We start from the raw sequence: 17,598 nt of genomic DNA, 5'->3' as shown, positions 1-17,598 counted from the left end.
CGTGGACCGAAATCGTTGCCAGCCACTACCCGTAAGGAGCTGAGACAGGGGGGTGCTGATCTCTAGCTCCTCCCTTCCGCAACAGGGGTTCTCCTTGACTGGCTGCCAGCATATGCCAAAGCCAAAGAAGACTTCGCTGTGAGCAGAAAGGGACAGAGGGGACTGAACGGCGGATGCGCCCTCAGATTAGTTGTATTAGCCCAGGAGCCAAATCTTGCTACTGTTGTTTAAAAACCCAGAACGGTTCCTGCCTCTGAAATGCTGATTGTTACGAGGGCAGCCTCTTCTCTGGGCCTCAGCTGCTGAGTTCGGGGCGGGGCCCTGGGACGGCCGTTGGATGGCGATTTGTGTCACTGTCGGGTTTGAGGGCGCTACCCAGGGACCAGGAGTTAGGTGCTGTATTGACAGGATGTACTAACACGGTCCATGCACTTAGCTTTTGCCTCAGTTTCCCCAGCAGTGAAATGGAACACTGTGTGACCTTGAACGGCCTTGTGAGGAGCAAAGAAACACAAAACGTGTGCGTGGGGTTTGGCCAGGTGCCAGCAGCCCCCATGCTGTGAAGCGGCAGGCTAGCGGACGAGACTCGGTTTTTAAAAAGCTCCAGAATGTCAAGGGGAAAGGGCGGCGGTTTCCTTTCCTCTCCAGAGTGAACGGAAACTGTTTTCAGACCTTTCTCTTCCTCTCCTCCCCCCCCCCCCCAATAAATTACTGCCTGAGGCCTCTGATGGCAAGCCCCTGCCAGGCCGTCCTGCCTGAGCTGGCAGGATCAGCACCCCTCATGCAGCCTGCTCCTGCTGAGACCCTGCACCTGCTCAGCTCCTGCCCCCCCGCTCCTGCCCCCCCCGAGCCTGCTCCTGCTGAGACCCTGCACCCTAGCTCGCTCCCACCCCCTGCCCCCCCAGCCTGCTCCTGCCCCCCCACCCCCCATCAGCCTGCTCCTGCACCCCCTCCCACACCCTGCCCTGCCCCCCCACCCCCCCAGCCTGACCCCCCCCCTTCGTCAGCCTGCTCCTGCCCCCCCAGCCCCCCCAGCCTGCTCCTACACCCCCTCCCCCCATCAGCCTGCTCCTGCCCCCCCAGCCCCCCCAGCCTGCTCCTACACCCCCTCCCACCCATCAGCCTGCTCCTGCCCCCCCAGACCCCCCATCAGCCTGCTCCTGCACCCCCTCCCACCCAGACCCCCCTTCGTCAGCCTGCTCCTGCCCCCCCAGACCCCCCATCAGCCTGCTCCTACACCCCCTCCCACCCAGACCCCCCTTCGTCAGCCTGCTCCTGCCCCCCCAGCCCCCCCAGACCCCCTCCCCCCCCCCATCAGCCCGCTCCTGCCCCCCCAGACCCCCCATCAGGCTGCTCCTACACCCCCTCCCACCCAGACCCCCCTTCGTCAGCCTGCTCCTGCCCCCCCAGACCCCCCATCAGCCTGCTCCTACACCCCCTCCCACCCAGACCCCCCCCTTCGTCAGCCTGCTCCTGCCCCCTCGACCCCCATCAGCCTGCTCCTGCCCCCCCCAGTGGAGGTTTTGCTGCACGGACCCGGGCGGTGACTGGCAGCAGGGCCCAGCTGGGAGCGGCCGTGCCCAGCCCCCGGTGCCAGCTCTGCGCGGGCCAGGCCGGCACCTGCTGCCTACGGACTCCAGTCCGGCTGGGGGGGCTGGGCAGCGAGAGGACCCCCCCCCCGAGGGCGAGCCTGGCCACTGGGGGGTGAGGTGAGGCGGGACTATGGGGGGGGGGGGGCGAGGACGCGGAGGGTCAGGTGGGGGGAGGAGACTCGCCCCCCCCCCCGCAGCAGCTGGCCCGGCCCTGCAGTGTCACAGAGGCAGCTGCGGCTGGGGCGTTGCGCCCGGCGGGCGGCGGAGGAGAACGGGCCGCCGCGGCAGGTGAGGGGCGGGCCCCGGTACCCGGGGGACCGGCCCTGGCGCTGCGCTCCCAGCGGCCGGCCGGGGCCTCCCCGCCGCCGCAGCCTGCCGGGCCCGGAGGGCGCTGCCCGCCCCGAGCCGGTGCCAGCCGCGGGGCTGCAGGGCTGGCGCCGGGCCGGGGGGGCTGACACGAGCAGCTGATTCATGTGCACGTGGGAGGGGGGGGGGGGGGCTGGGGACGTTCACTCGGCTCGTGGGTGGGGGGGGGGGGTTTTGGGGGGGGGGTGCAGCCTGGGCGGGGGGGGGGAGGGGCTGTCACACGGGGCCGAGAGGAGCCGGGAGGTTGGTGCACACACGTGTGCAAAGGGGAGCACAGAGACCCGGGGGGGGGGGCTGACACTGGCAGAGCGTTGAGTACTGTGCTGGGGGGGGATCGGTGTGCGGGGTCTTGGGATGGGCACCATGCAGGTGGGTTTGTTACGTGGGGGGGGGAGGCCGTGGTTTTTTAGGGGGGGGGGGTTGGGGCGATGTTCATACTGGGGGAGGGCGAATCCATGTGGCTTATTAATTCTCCCACGGTGCATGCTGGGAACGCATTTCCCGCTAGCCCTGTCCCCCGTCTGGGAACAGGTGTCTGTGGCCCCCACGCTCTGTTGGCAAGTCGGCGCCCATGACCCCCTCGGTGTAGGGAATTAGTCGTTGGCAGGCCCCACGTCTCAGCCAGGGGGTTGTCAAGGCCCCAACCCCAGAGGGAATAATTAAAACCTGCCATGAGGATCATAAGCAAATGACACGATCTCCAGGCCGGTTCCAAAGCGCCTGGTCCCCAACACGGTTTCTGAGCCCTGAGGACTATGTGCCCAGCCAGTTGGAGGTTCCCAGTGGCCAAAAAGCCCACTTGATAAACTGGTGATTTTCCCTGGCTTGCACAGGCGGCGAACTCAGTGGAGGCTGGGCTCGGGTTGCTACCGTGTGGCCACTGTCCTCCTGCCTAGGCCAGCGGGTGTTGCAGACCAAGAGGGGAGAGGAGCGAAAGGCCGGTTTTCATACTGGAGTTGCCCCCGGCCCATTAAGTGACTGGCCTGAGTCTGTTTGCCAGAGGTGGAGTGTGTGCAAAGAGCTGCAGGACTCCTGGGCCGTTGGGCCGTTCTGACACTGCTTCCACCCCAGGGCCTTTTTCTAGAACTAGGGGTCACCACCTGAAATGAATAGGCAGCAGGCTTAAAACAAACCAAAGGAAGTTTTTCTTCACACAGCACAGAGTCAACCTGTGGAACTCCTTGCCAGAGGATGTTGTGAATAGGGATGTAATTGTGTAGTCGATTAACCAATAAGCAGAAGCTTACAGGTTGATGCTATAGACTACAAGCATTCCTCTCCCCCGCACCACCACCAGTACATTTTTTAGCAGGCTGGCCAGCAGCATGGCTTAGTCCCAGCTTGCGCCGGGTTCGGGACCTACCCCCTCTGCAGCTGGGCATTTAAAATGCCTTAGGAGCCATGTGGGCAGGCAGCCCAGCTCAAGTCCAGCTTGCACCCAACAGGGGCTGCTGCCGCCCTGAGCTGCTGCCTCTGTATCAGAGGCAGCAGCATAGGGTGACAGGCAGCTGGTCCATGAGGGGAGTCGGTTTTTCAACGGGCTCCCGTCTCAGAGCAGCTCCTGCCTGGCACCCCATGCTGCTGCCTCTGATCCAGAGGCCCCACCACTGGGGACTACAGAATAGTCACGTGACCGATAAGAGTTCATGAGGTTAATCGACTAGTCAGTTAACAGATATTTAACATCCCTGGTTGTGAAGATCAGGACTTGAACAGGGTTCAGCAAGAGCTAGATAAATTCATGGAGGATAGATCCAGTGATGGCTATTAGCCACCATGGGCAGGGATGGTGCTCCGGCCTCTGTTTGTCAGAGGCTGGGAATGGGTGACAGGAGAGAAATCACTTGATTCCCTGCTCTGGGCACCCGGCATTGGCCACTGTCAGCTAGACCTTTGTTCTACCCCCGTCTGGCTGTTCTTATGTTCTGATACAGCGGCTGCTGGATCGGGCTTTTTTTTTTTTAACTGCACGGCGTGGTTTGAAAATAATTGCATTTCCCTTCCAGTTCACATGTGGAGCTGCGCAACCCGGCGGCCATGAAGGTCAAGGTTATTTCAGTCTTGGAAGACAACTACATGTACTTGGTCATCGAGGAAAATACGAAGGAAGCTGTCGTGGTGGACGCGACCGTTCCCAAGAGGGTAACTAGGAATATGGCTACTTCAAGCCTGAAAGTTAAAAGAGGCAGGGTCGGGGCTCTGGCCATTCAGATCAGGCTGACTTGTTTGTAGACACTAAGGCTGTGTCTAGACTGGCAAGTTTTTCCGCAAAAGCAGCTGCTTTTGCGGAAAAACTTGCCAGCTGTCTACACTGGCCGTTTGAATTTCCGCAAGAGCACTGACTTCCTACTGTCTGAAATCCGTGCTTCTTGCAGAAATACTATGCTGCTCCCGTTTGGGCAAAAGTCCTTTTGCGCAAAACTTTTGCACAAAAGGGCCAGTGTAGACAGCTCAGATTTGTGCTTTTGCGGAAAAGCGTCCGTGCCAATCTAGACGCTCTTTTCCGCAAATGCTTTTCACGGAAAACTTTTCCGTTAAAAGCATTTGCGGAAAATCCTGCCAGTCTAGACGTAGCCTAACTGGTTAGTGAGACTGGTTAGCATTGGGTTAAATGTGGCTTCCACTAGCAACACACAATGACATAAAATAAGAGCTACAAGTACTCCCGTGGCACCTCAGAGACTAACACAAATATACGGAGTATCATGGGCTTTTGTGGGCACAACCCACTTCCTCAGATGGAGTGGAAATAATGGCAGCCAAGTTATTTATAACAGGAAAAAAAAAGGTACCTGCCAATTGTAGGACCGAGGCTAATTAAGTGGGCTGGACGTGTCCTGGTCTTAGCTTTTGATGTAAAAATGCATCTGTTGGAGGCAGGGGAGCCTGGCTTTGTAATGCGACATCCCATTAATGCCTTTGTTCAAGCCCAGGGACATGGTGTCAGATTTGCACATGAAGGTCAATGCTGCACTCTCTGTAATTGGCTGGTGAAATTCCTTTCTAGCAGACGGACGACTTTTAAATCCACGATTGAGGGTCCAGACAGGTTAAAATGTTCCCCTACAACAGGGGCGGGGAAGGTTTTTTGGGTCAGGGGCTGCACACAAGTGAGAAGCGGAAAAATACCCCTCACTGTGGCCCCCAACGGAAAAGCAGGAAGACACTCCCTTCCTGGGTGGCCTGAGGTCAATTCAAAAATTTGTGAACTGCTCCCAGTCAAAAATGATTGCCCACCCATCAGTACCAAGGGAAATCTGCCATGTTTGTTAGGGATCGTTGCTTTGCTGATTCGAACAATTAATTAACTTAAGGCCTAATCAGAAGCAGCCTTAAGAATTTGGTACAAAAAATATATTTCATGTTGATTTTAAACCTCCTCCCCCCCAAAGCACTGGGCATGATTAGGACGTTAGTGCACCCAGGGGGAGCACACAGCGTGCAAACTAGTCTTTTCCCTTTCTCTCTGTCATGTGCTGCTTCCTCTATGTGCCGGACAATGTGGAGAGAGATGGCTGTGCCCGCCCTGCTAGCGGGGTTCTAACGGTTTCTCTTGGACGTCCTTGTTTCCTTCCGCCAGTTTGTTTCCACTGGACTGCGACATGTGGGAGGAAATGAGGCTGGTGAAAATAAGCTGCTCGTTGGTGATTGCAGCAAGAGAGGTTGAGGTTGGACATTAGGAAAAACTTCCTGTCAGGGTGGTGAAACACTGGAATAAATTGCCTAGGGAGGTTGTGGAATCTCCATCACAGGATTTATGTAAGAGCAGGTTGGACAGACACCTGTCAGGGATGATCTAGATGGTGCTTGGTGCTGCCGTGAGGGCAGGAGACTGGACTTGATGACCTCTCGAGGTCCCTTCCAGTTCTAGGATTCTATAGCCAGGTCTACTTTAGACCTGGCAGTTCGCCTTAAGGTACGCAGCTCCAGCTGTGTAGAATATATCACTGGAGTTGGCTTATCTGAAACTGAGCTGGACACCGTTCCCACAGCAGAAGGCAGACGGGAGGAAAGTTCCTGTCAGCCTCCCTTATTCCTCACAGGAGCAGGAGTACCAGACTCTGGCAGGGGCACCTTCTGAATTTGATTTAGCACGTCTTCACTAGACCTGCTAAATCAAACTCCGGAAGATCGATCATGGCAGTGAAGCGAAGATTCTGTGATTTGTCAGATCACTGGTGACTGTTTCTCCAGCCACTGCCCAGACTCTTTTGTAGGCCCTTACTTTCTAAGGGCTCTAGTTTTCTGTCTGACTTTTCAGCAGACCTCCAGTTCTTGCAGCCGTATCGTAGCCTCGAGACTGCACCGGAACTGAAAATTCTCAGTTGTGTTCTGGGGCTGTGGACCCTTGATGTCCATTCATTGATGAGTTTAGTAAATGCTGTGGGTGTCTGATGTTTGTTTGAGCATAACTAATTTGGAGCCCTCCTTGGCTTGCTGTTTTGGCTGCGTGACCTGTCTGGAGCTTTTAGAGGGAGTCATTTAGTAGTGCAAGCTCCTTGCCAAGGGGCGGGGAGCAGGAGCCGGTGCTGGGGGGAGCCGACTGAAAAGCCAGGTGGTAGCGAGGAATCAGCTAATTCCCAGCTCGCGCCTAGCCCCAGACGCACCTCTGCTTTTTAAATGTATTAAGAGCCAACAGGCTCTTAATCCATTTAAAAGGCAAAGCTGTAGCGGGGTTAGCTCCCGAGTTAACCCCGCTGCGGCTCCCCACTTATCGACTAATCGACGGAAAATCCATCGCCTAGTCGATCAGTTGATTAAACTAAATATAATACCCCTGTTCTGATTTACAAATGACATTTTGCAATTTACACGTCATACTGAGTGGCAGGAAACCGGTCAGCCGTTTCTGAGGCTGCCGTTCGGTCGCTGGGCTTTGTGAGTACTATTCTAACCCCAGGGTGAGTTAGAACCACTGCCTCTTTAGGATGCGAACAGGCCACATTTGATCGGCAGTCACTGGGCGACCCTGCCTGAGGCTAGCTTTGTGTCAGAGAGAGCAACACAACTTTCAAGATCACCACTCGGGTCTTCAGTGATAAGTCGCCTGGCCCCGGTGAGGAGCTGGGGTCGTTTTTAAAATCCACATCTTTGACACGACTTTTTATTTTTCCATTTTAGTTACTAGAAATTGTCAGAAAAGAAGGCGTTACCCTGAAAGCCATTCTTACCACCCATCACCACTGGTAAGCGCTGGGGAGAGGAAAAGAGCACAGTGCGATAGGTTAAAAAGGGGCCGAGAAAGGCAACAGAGATGGAACAGCTTCCAACAGAGGAGAGACGGAAAAAAGACTAAGCTGTTCAATTTAGAAGAGAGAGGACCAAACAAGGGGTGGGGGTGGGGGCTGGCTGTGAAGTCGGTACAATCATGAATGATGGGAGATGGTGAATAAGGAAGGGTTGTTTGCCCCGTCACCTAACGCATGAAGTAGGGTCTCAGCGGGGCCACCACATTAGTCTGTATCTGCAAAGCCAACAAGGAGACCTGTGGCGCCTTAGAGACGAACAGATTGATTTGGGCATCAGCTTTTGTGGGTCAAGCCCCACTTGGAGTCCCTTTCCAAAAGCCGGATGATAAAGGGAGGCCGCGGAACTGGAGTTCATTTGCAAATTCAACACTAGCAATTTAGGACTGAATAAGGATCTCAACTGGATAACGCATTACAAAGGCAGCTTCCCTGCCTTTGATATTCACATTTCCACACCGCCAGCTGTGAATGAGTCACTTCCACCCTGCCCTGATCAGCCTCATTTACACAAGTACCCGCTTTCTTTTGTTTTCCTCGTATATATACACACACCGCTGCCTCTGTAAACGCCACTCCCATTCATCTGATGAAGTGGGTTCTCCCCACAAAAGCTAATAAATCTGGTCGCCTCTGCGGTGCCACAGGACTCCTCGCTGTTTTTAGAAGAAGTAGGGGTTAGCCAATGAAATGAACAGGCAGCTGGTTTAAAACATGCATAGTGAAGTTCTTCACCCAGCGCCCAGGCAACCTCTGGATCTTGTTGCTGGGGTATTCTGAAGGATTGATCTGTCAATGGTTATTCGCCAAGATGCTCAGGGACGCTGTCCCATGCTCCGTATGTCCCTCAACCTCTGACTGAGAGTCGCCAGGACTGGAGGATGGGAGGGATCATTCGATAATATCCCTGTCCTGGTTCCTGCCCTCTGGGATGACTGGCATTGGCCGCTGTCGGCAGCCAGGTTGCTGGACTGGCTGGACCACTGGTGACACCCAGTGCGGCTGTTCCCAGGTTCTCAGTGTGCTCTCGTCAGGCGTGCCCTAAAGGGGTGTGTGGGAGGCGGGGCCCAAATTGTGGTCCCGCCCCCTCACACCACTACCCATTTCCCGAGGCCCCTGAGCCCTCGCACTGGTGCATTGCTCCAAACCCTCGCCTCCGTGCTGCCTCTTCCCCCCAAGACCCTGCCCCCACTTGCTCCTCTCTGCCCCTGTTCCCACGCCACTCACACTTATCACCGGTGAAAAAGGGGGTGGGGGGTAGTCCCGACTCCCCCCTCCCAGCGTGCCGGGCGCTCCTCCGAGTGCATGGAGCGAGGGGGAAGGTCCGGGCACAAATCCCTGCTTGCTCATGACACCACCCCTCTGTGATGTCTCAAAGGGACCCGACCCTGCGCAGTGGAGCCGCATTGCTCTCTGTGCGCCCCCCCGCCCAGGATCGGGTCCCGTGCAGAGCAGTTCTGTTGGCCAGAGGTGCTCGCAGACGGGGAAGTCGCGGCCTGTTCCCAAAGGCATGGGGGCCTTTTAACCAGGCACCGAAATCTTGCACCGTGGTATTTTTTTCACGTCCCACCCCGCGCTGGGTCTGTCCCCGCAGGATGGCACCCCCAGGGTGACCGTGGTACAAGACCCACGTTAGCCCTTCAGCGTGCTCAGGGGCGTCAGCCGGGGCGTGGCAGGGAGGCTAATCGCGCTCCTTGTCTGCGAAGGGACCACGCCCGAGGGAACGAAGAGCTGGCCAAGGCGTATCCCGAGCTGCAGGTGTATGGGGCGGACGAGCGGATCGGCGCCTTGACGCACAAGGTGGCTCACAACGAGGAGTTAAAGGTACGAGACTGGAGGCTTATTAGTCAGGTGGCTGCTGCTCCTGTCTTGCTCAGTGCCTGCCCCCCCAAGGTCTCAAAGCTCTTTGCACAGGGATTGAATAACACCTCCACGCCCTGGCAGGGGGGTTGGTGCTGGGACCCCTGTTTTACCGAGGCTCGGGGTGACGGTCAGAGCTGGGCCGTGACCTGAGTCATCAGGAGAGCTGGGAACAGAGAGCGAGAGAAAGTCCTTTGCTTGCCGTGGGCTGAATGGACGGGATTGCAGGGGTGGAACCCTGGGAAGAGTTCGGCCCATGTTCCCACGACACATTTTTCATGGCTTTGGTTCCTTCTGCTGTGGATGGGGGGTGGGCGAGGAAGCTAAAAGCTACAGCTCGTCAGGTGCTCCCGAAGACCCGCTGCCAATTCGTTAGCTCACTCTCTGATCTGGGAGTCTGTGGGATTTCGGCACGGGGCGCTAGGCTCCAGCATCAAAAATCTCTGGGAAATCCCTGCCCCATTTCACTAAGGCCAGATCAAAGCTGAACAAAGGTTCGCAACTCCAGCTACGTGACTAGCGTCACTGAAGCTGACATACCTTAGGTCAAATTTTTGTGGCATCCCTACAGCGGGGAGTCCCTCATCTGCTTCCCTTACTCCTCATGAGCTGGTAGAGTACCGGAGTCGACGGGGGCGTGATCAGCAGTCGACTTAGTGGGTCCTTACTAGACCTGCTAAGTCGCTCCCCAGGAGATCGATCTCCGCAGCGAACTCCCGGTACGTGGAGAAAAGGCGGGAGGCTCGGTTGAAATTGCAGCAGATTCTCATTTTGAACAGCCAGTAGATGGTGGCATTTTCCTAAAGTAATAAATTTAGCAGGGCTGGATTTACTGGAAAGCTTTGTGCTGGGCCAGAGGTTTGCAAAACGACTCATTTTTTTAGAATGGGTTGACCCAGACTCCTGGATCTGAACATCGCCAGTCACAGCAGTGCCAGAAATCTGCATCAAAATTCTGCAGCCGGTCTCTATTCACAATAGATCCTGTAGTAAGCAAACTGCCTAGCTGGCTTTATACACTGTAGGGTGAAGGTGAGCACAGATTGACGAGCCAGAAACAACCAATTCCTAATCTACATTGCCCCACGTGGAACCCGGGGAGAACAGCCGCCACAAGTGAATGTTAATTTGCTAATCTTTGCCCTGTTTGGGACGTGTCAGGAAAATTGCCGTAACAAATACAAAACATAATCGTCACTTACTGGCCTGTACGTTGTCTTTGGCATTAGCTGCTGGAGAATGGGAAAAATCCTCACGCACGTCTGTCTGGCTTTGGGAATTCTTCTTCAGTCGTCCCGTTTCCATCTTGAGTCATCTAGTGATTGAGATGAGATGAGAGAGGGGCATCAAACCTGGGGGGAGGCCACCCTGCCATGGCTGAACCACTTTTGAAAACAGCCAAAAAGGCTTTTTACCAGCCAGGAGGGGGGGCAAAGAGAGGGCGGGGCCTCAGGGAAGGGATGGCGCATGGGCGGGGCCAATGTTCCCTCTAATCCATTCCATCCATGTGTGGAATAATTTTGTATGTGCACCGAGGCATGTGTGACTGTGCACCACCAGTAGAAACACAAACCTAGCTGCGAGTGCTCTGCTGATGCATTGGGGGGGCATTTGAATCTCTCCTGAGTGGCTGCACAAGGACACAGCTTACAGGGAACACTGGGCGGGGCCATGATTTGCAGACTGATGGCCTCCCCCCATTCCTGGGGAGGGGTCCCCGTCACGCATATGTGCCTATTGATGCACCTTTTGTTCCCAACAAGAAGATCCATCTCTTTTCCTCAGGTAGGGGCAGCTTCGAAAAGGGCTGCAGAGCCGGGCCTTTCTAGTGATGTCAGCACGGTGACTTCTGAAAAGCGCCTGCTAGCAGCTCTCCGCTGGCAGGGAAGCAGGCTGATCTGCGGGAGCAGCAGGCAGAGCCGTCCATATTGGAAGCTCTGTGGGGCAGAGCGCACTTTGCTCCGGGTTTGTGCTGTGTTTAGTGTCACGGAGGGTCCCTGGGTGCCGTGGGAATACCAGTAACGGCAGGTCCTCTGTGTCTTACCAGCCCCAATTGTCCCTTTGTCTCTGCAGTTCGGGGAGATTAACGTGAGGTGCCTGTTCACGCCCTGCCACACCTCCGGCCACATGTGCTATTTCATGTGGGAAGAGAACTCCCCTGACGCTCCCGCAGTCTTTTCAGGTAGGCAGCACCCTCTGGAGAAGCCCGACGGAGCTGAAAAATCTCTCACTGGGATCTCTGAGTGAGACGTACAAGGAGGGGGACAGATCATCAAGTGAGAATCCTACCCGGAATCATTATATTCCCTCCTCCTTTAGACCCAGTAGGCACAGGGCTAAGTGTCTTGCCCAAGGGCACCGAGGAAGCCTGTGGCAGAGCTAGGGCTAGGTGCCTGCCCCCGAGACCAGAAAAAGTGCCTGTCAGCCAGCCTGAGGGAGTCTTGCCCCTCGGCAGAGGTACAGCCACAGGGAAGGCTACCCCAGTGCATCCGTGCTTCCCGCCTGCTCCGCCGGCAGGGCCTCACCCAAATAAGATGCCGCGTGTCCCCCCCACAGGTGACACCTTGTTCATCGGTGGCTGTGGGAAGTTCTTTGAGGGGACGGCCGAGCAGATGTACAGGAACCTGACTGAAATCCTGGGGGCTTTGCCGAAGGAGACCGTGAGTGCCGGGGGTGCCCAGGCCCTGCCCCCCGTTTCCCTCCATTGCCTTTTTTGCGTCTCGGAGCAGGCCGGCCGGTGCTTTATGTCCAGGGGGATTGGCGTCTGCACTTCCTCATCGGCCTGAGCTGCTTGACCTGCCCGGACTCTCTGCGCCTGGGACCAGCCTCTTGGGCTACGGCTAGACTGCCCCCTCTATGCAAACGAGGCAAAGCCGCGAATATCACTGTGCCTCATTTGCATACTTAATGAGCCACCGTTTTTGTGCAAGGGGCTTTTGTGCCGAAAAAGGGGCCATCTACACGGCTCCTTTTTGGGCAAAACCCCCCTCTTGCGCAAGAGCCGTTCTGCCATTTTTTTTCAGGAAGAACAGATTCCCCCAGATAATTTCTAGACACTCGGCACACGGGGGATCAAGCCCAGAGCTGTCCTCCGGCCGCCCCTCCTCCCTGCAGTCGCTGCCTCCTCCCCTTGCCACCCCAGCCCCTCTAGGTTCTCGCCCCAACGTCAAGCAGCTGCGTGGCCGAGAAGCGGCGCCCGGTAGCCCAGCAGCCCGTGGCTCTGGCTGAGGATGTTCCACATCCACCTCTGCGGATCGCTGGCCCCGGGATACCTCCGCTTGTGGGGCTCTCCTGGGCAGGGAGGCCCCAAGCCCAGGGCATGGAGCAGGCCATACAGGGGCTGTCTGGTTTCTGTTGCAGAAAGTGTTCTGCGGGCACGAGTACACCGTGCGCAACCTCAAGTTTGCTTTGAAAGTGGAGCCGGAGAACGAGACTGTGAAAAAGAAACTCGCCTGGGCCAAAGTAGGTGTTCTCCTCTTCCGGAGCGGGGGGAGGGGGCGGTGCTGGAGCACACACTGAGCTGGGTGGGCACTAGATTCATCGCCTCTTAGTCCGTCAACAGGGGTCCAAGGTGCCTGGCCCCAGAACGGCCTCTGCCCCCCGTGATGCTCCTTTTGCTGAGCGAGTCTGATTCCTCCCCAGCTCCGAGACGACGAGGACTTGCCCACCGTGCCCTCCACCCTGCAGGAGGAGTTCTACTACAACCCCTTCCTGCGGGTCTCGTGAGTAGCGTCCAGGCCCACTGGCGCGGGAGGAGACGGTGGGCTCCACGCCAGCTGTGGGCATGGAGACACCCCTGCCCCACACTGGGAGATAGAGCTGGCCGAGTGCTCAAAGCAAGGGAGGTCTGGGGATGCTGCTGCTTTTCTGCCTTTCACTTGGGGGCTCTCGGGGAAGGGAAATCTTGCCTCCCCGCCACCACGAGACCCCGGCGCACGTTTACCTCGAGCGCGCCAGGTTCCAGCCCCTCCTTTGGCTCCTCCACAACCTCTTGTTGAGGTTCTGGCTACACGTCTCCCCGTACCTATTCATTCATGCCCACTCCATCCGGGGCCCCGCAAAGTCGACGAGGCAGGCCTAGGACGTTGCGGGCAGAGGTTGGCTGAGGGAGGGGCCTGTGGCTTTGGGGCCTATTTCCGCTCCTGTATCCGTTCACGCATCCAGGCAGAGTTCCACTGGGCGGTGTCCGCTGACTTTCTCGATACCTTTTGGGGCAGTGGGCGCTGTCCAGGGTTCTCTGCTCCGTGTCCTCACCCGGCTCGTCTTGACCCTAGGACTTCCACCCCATCCCTGTTTTCTTTTTGTCCCCAGTGAGCACTTGGCATTCTGGGCTTTGTGGACCCTTCCCATAGGCTGGGAGAAGGTCCTTTAGACCTCCCGGAATCCAATAGGACTATGAGAAGCATTCGGTGCGGCCTAGGGCAGGGAGGGGAATCTCTTTTGCTCCTAGCTCTCCATCCAGGATCACTCACTCCTGGCCAGCCCCTCTAAGGAAGAAGATACCCTCCCCTGTTAGGAGGGACAGAGGGCAGCTCTCTCCTCATCTCCCCTGGCCTGCTCCCCACCAGTGAGGTTGGTGGGAGGAGAGAGACTACAGCCCATTTCTGCTCTGTTCCTCCAATGGGAAGCCAAAGGGAGTCTCTGAAAACAAGAGCCCCCCGAGTGGCAGAAACAGAACCCGGCCTTGCCTCTCAGTTCCCTTTGCCGCTCTCCCCAGTGGGTGTTGCTTTGACTTGCAGGGAAGAGTCCGTGCAGAAGTTCACGGGCAAGACGGCGCCGGTGGACGTGCTGAGGGCTCTCCGCACCGCAAAAGATAACTTCAAGAAGCCGAAGGAGAGGCTGAACCCGCAGGCCATGCTGGCGTTCGAGTGGGGACTCTTCGGCCCTTTCGTCGAAAAGAAGTGAAACGCAGCTGGGTTTGTCAGGGTTGATTGTGTGCCAATATATACATGCAGCAAAGGTGGTAGTGAGGCAGTATCCTGGTCCTCGTAGTGGGGGAGTGCTGCTAGGCCAGTCTGGTGCCCAGCTGGGCAAGAATTGGTCCCCACAGCTCACTGTGTAGGGCTCGGTCCTGCCTAGCGTTAAATGACTTGGCCATTGAGGCTTCCTTTAGCACATGGGCCTCGTTAAACTTTACTCCTCTTGATCCCATTAGTTGCAGCTGTAACTGTTTGAACCACCCTCAGCAATTCCCCTCGCTCCTTACATCTGTCTGAGACTTATCTGAAGGCACTTGTCTTCACTTGCCATGTCGGAGATCGATCTTCCGGCGTTTGATTTAGCAGGTCTTGTTAAGACCCGTGAATTGAACACAGAGGGCAGCTCCGGTCAGCACCTGTACTCCTCTGCAGTCACGAGGAGTAAGGGAAGCTGACAGAAGCATTTGCCTCCCTCTGTGAAGACAGTGCCAAGCTCGGCTTAAGGTAAATTGACTCCAGCTACAAATTTTATGTAGCTGGAGCTGCGTATCTTAAACCGACCTTCCAGGTGTAGTATAGATCTGGTCTCATTCTCTGAGGCCTGGCTCTTGAAAGGGGTAAAAGCCAGGTTCATTTTTGTACCTGGAGGGAAATGGCGAGTTTCTGGAAAACAGGGACAGCTGAAAAGACAAACTTGAGGGTTCTAAATGGAACAGCTATTAGACCCATTTGTTTTTAGAAGCTGTTCCCCAGCTCCCCAAACCAAGCTATTTTGAGGACATCTAAAATTTCTAATTCTTCTAATAATCGGGGAGAGGGGGCACCTCTTTGAATGGAACAGAGCTATTCTGTGAACCAATGTAACATTAGAAAAAAATCACTTCCATGTTGCACTAAGCCATGCCTGTTTGTCAGCAGTGACTCTTACAAACTGTAACTGAGAAACTTGAAGGTGCTGATTTATGTGCTGAACTCCTCTTAAAAACTGAAGACAGTTGTCTGAAGAAAATAAAAATGGATAGCGAATGGGCCACCTTGTAGTGAGAGCCGATGGTTGCATGTATATTAAGTAACGTATCTAAAGAAGTGTATCTTTGAGAGGTGGTGATAAAGGCCTCTGGAAGCTTGACTGTCTCGTATTCGAATAATAGCATAAAAGGGAAAACTTGTCACTCAAGTACAGCAAGTCTTGTCCTGAAACTCAAAGGCGGGTGATTGGAATGAGGGGGTTGAAGGGGAATTGTCCTTTTGCTTAATATTCAGCAATGTCTTAAGTCAAAAGCAGCATAACAAATAATCCTGGTTTTTAATAACCCCAAATCAAAACGTTACTGAAGGATTTGCAAAAGAAAAAATTACTAGGGACAGAGCATGGGCTTCTGAACAGACTAACCCCCCCAGTGCTTCACTTGTGGTGCTTCGAAGGAAGACATCGTTGGGAGTTACGGCTGCATACAGGATTGCCGCCTCATTTTAAAATTTGCTTCAACACTCCCTTTACCAGCAGAGGCAGATTAAGGATTTTACAAGCCTGACCATGCAAGTTTTATGCCTACTGAACACTCTGCAACTGACTAGGGGAATGACTCATATTTGTGAAATTAAGCACATCCATGGCCTGCAGCATTAGGGTCTAGGGTCAGCACATAGCATATGTTTTTCTGCTTTTCTCCCCCTATGTGCCTGAGGGAAGGATGTTAAACATAGTGGCAAGGGGAAGATATGTGGACGAAACTTGCACTTACGTCTTTTTTTTTAGAAATAAAAATGATCAGTTTTTAAATGATGTCATCCTTCCAGTTAGTTAAAATGAATACCACAATTATTTTTAAATCTGAAATCTCTAATCTGGAAGCGATTTACTACCATTTTTAGAACTGTTGTCTCCTTTGAAAGAAAATGGATAGTAACTCAGTAAACAGCTGTGAACATCCACATGACTTGACTTGGAGCCGGTTTAGGAAGCTAGTTGCTCTGTTTCATGATTCTGTAGCTTTTACTATTAAATAGCAGGTCTCTGCGAACTGCCTTGAATTACTGTTTACACCAAAGTGCACAAGTAGGGATAAGCACTACTCTAACCCTGCAGAGATTCTGCATCTCCTTTACACAGGTGACTGAAGATCAAAGGAAGGGATTTGGGGCCTATTAAAATGTCTGCTATAAATTTTTTTCACATGACTTATTAAACTTTAAAACTCAAGCACTGGATTATAGATTATCTGATTTTTCTTTTATGTACTGAGAGTTAAGAGCCTGAACTTTTTCTTATATAAACCAATATAATAGTCTCTACTGTAGGGTTGCATGGTACGACCTGGGTGTAGAACTAAGATGTAACACTTTGATACTAACAACCACTGAATGTGTGACAAAGGTTGTTTTATTGATGTGTATGACACAGGTCTTGTAAAAGGGTAGCAAAACAAAAAGCAAATCACTAAATGGGTTAATTTTACAGTGCAATAGCTAATTAGCATTTTATTTGTATCTTTTAAATAGAAACTGAACTTGGGTCTTTTGCACTTTAGAACAAAATTCAGAATGATAGTACTTGTGATATGATAGCACTAAACTTAAGCATCATTTATCATTAGAATCCATATATCTTGCTGCAGTTAAAACCTGCAGTTCTAATGCAATACTCTATGCAAAACTACACATAAGAAGGCATTCTCTTACAAGTAGCCCCTTGCTTGCAAAATAGGAGAAGAGCAAGAGGCTTGCCAGATGAGCACTGTGTACTCACTGCTAAGTAGTAATGACAACTTTTAAAGCTTTAATAAATTTTTTTAAACTTTGTCTTGCATGTTACTGTTTATTTTTGACCAAATGATTGATCAGTTTAAAAAGTGAGGTAGCAAGGAGAAAAAAAAAAAAAAGACTTCTCTTTGCAGGTATAAAAGGCAATCATTGTCTTGAACAACTTAGCTTTGACAAAACGGAGGTAGATCGGTAGCTACAGTTTGATCAGATGTGCTGTTTAGAACCCAAACCAACAAATACCTAAGAAAGACAGCAAGCTGATCCAAAAGCAAGAGAGGTCAGCTGTTGCATGAATACTTCAGCCATCTGACAGGTGCTGGAATTTGAGATTTTCAAACTTTATACAGTTAGTCACATCAAAAGGCCAGTCCTTCCTCTAGTAAAGCAGAAGTTAAGTGAAATGAGATCTTTCTCCCTAATTTTCCCCATGCTGCATTAGGCCTATGTAACCTTATTTGAAAGGCAGGAACCTAGACATGCAAAAAGAGATACTGGTTTCAAAGCACTGTAAGTGAACAAAATGTGAGTTGCATTTTAAATGTGTTTTCTTTTTAAAGAAAAGATAATGCTCTGGTTCTTCAAATATGCATGCACAATTTTTAAGGATCCGAGTACTCCTAATGACTTCCGTGGGCCTACTTGAATATTGGTTAATTGAATAACAATATGAATTCATGAGGTTACTCGACTAGTCGGCTATTCTACAGTCCCCAGGGCAGGGCCAACAGCCGGCCACACTCCAAAGGAACCCCTGCCACTCCACGAAGCATGAGGTGCCAGGTGGGAGCTGGTCCGCGAGGGGAGCCAGTTTAAAACCCAGCTTCCCTTGCAGACCAGCTGCCTGTCGCC

At 53.7% G+C, this 17,598-nt stretch overlaps 1 protein-coding gene across 2 annotated transcripts; it reads left to right on the top strand.

Moving 5' to 3' along the window:
- Positions 1-1,558: 1,558 nt before the first annotated feature.
- On the top strand, positions 1,559-16,785 carry LOC102451525 (hydroxyacylglutathione hydrolase-like protein). 2 transcript variants are annotated; one of them, XM_075899822.2, is made up of 9 exons: positions 1,559-1,709; positions 3,965-4,100; positions 7,080-7,144; positions 8,911-9,028; positions 11,138-11,246; positions 11,621-11,724; positions 12,425-12,526; positions 12,707-12,786; positions 13,804-16,785. In XM_075899822.2, the coding sequence occupies exons 2-9, from the start codon at positions 3,996-3,998 to the stop codon at positions 13,967-13,969; spliced, it is 849 nt and encodes a 282-aa protein (XP_075755937.1). In that variant the 5' UTR covers positions 1,559-1,709; positions 3,965-3,995; the 3' UTR covers positions 13,970-16,785. The 2 variants fall into 2 exon arrangements, with proteins under 2 accessions (XP_075755937.1, XP_075755935.1); XM_075899820.2 differs by lacking the exon at positions 1,559-1,709 and adding an exon at positions 1,746-1,880.
- The last annotated feature ends 813 nt before the right edge of the window (positions 16,786-17,598 follow it).

This window comes from Pelodiscus sinensis, chromosome 15, assembly GCF_052426305.1.
Source record: "Pelodiscus sinensis isolate ZL-2025 chromosome 15, ASM5242630v1, whole genome shotgun sequence".
Lineage (NCBI taxonomy): Eukaryota > Metazoa > Chordata > Testudines > Trionychidae > Pelodiscus > Pelodiscus sinensis.
This window is presented reverse-complemented; position numbering and strand designations above follow the sequence as displayed.

Excerpts from the sequence above, each read along its gene's own strand:
- LOC102451525 (XM_075899822.2), top strand. The coding sequence starts at position 3,996 with ATGAAGGTCAAGGTTATTTCAGTCTTGGAAGACAACTACATGTACTTG. Across the intron at positions 12,527-12,706 it reads AGAAACTCGCCTGGGCCAAA|CTCCGAGACGACGAGGACTT; the intron begins GTAGGTGTTCTC and ends ATTCCTCCCCAG. Across the intron at positions 12,787-13,803 it reads AACCCCTTCCTGCGGGTCTC|GGAAGAGTCCGTGCAGAAGT; the intron begins GTGAGTAGCGTC and ends TTTGACTTGCAG.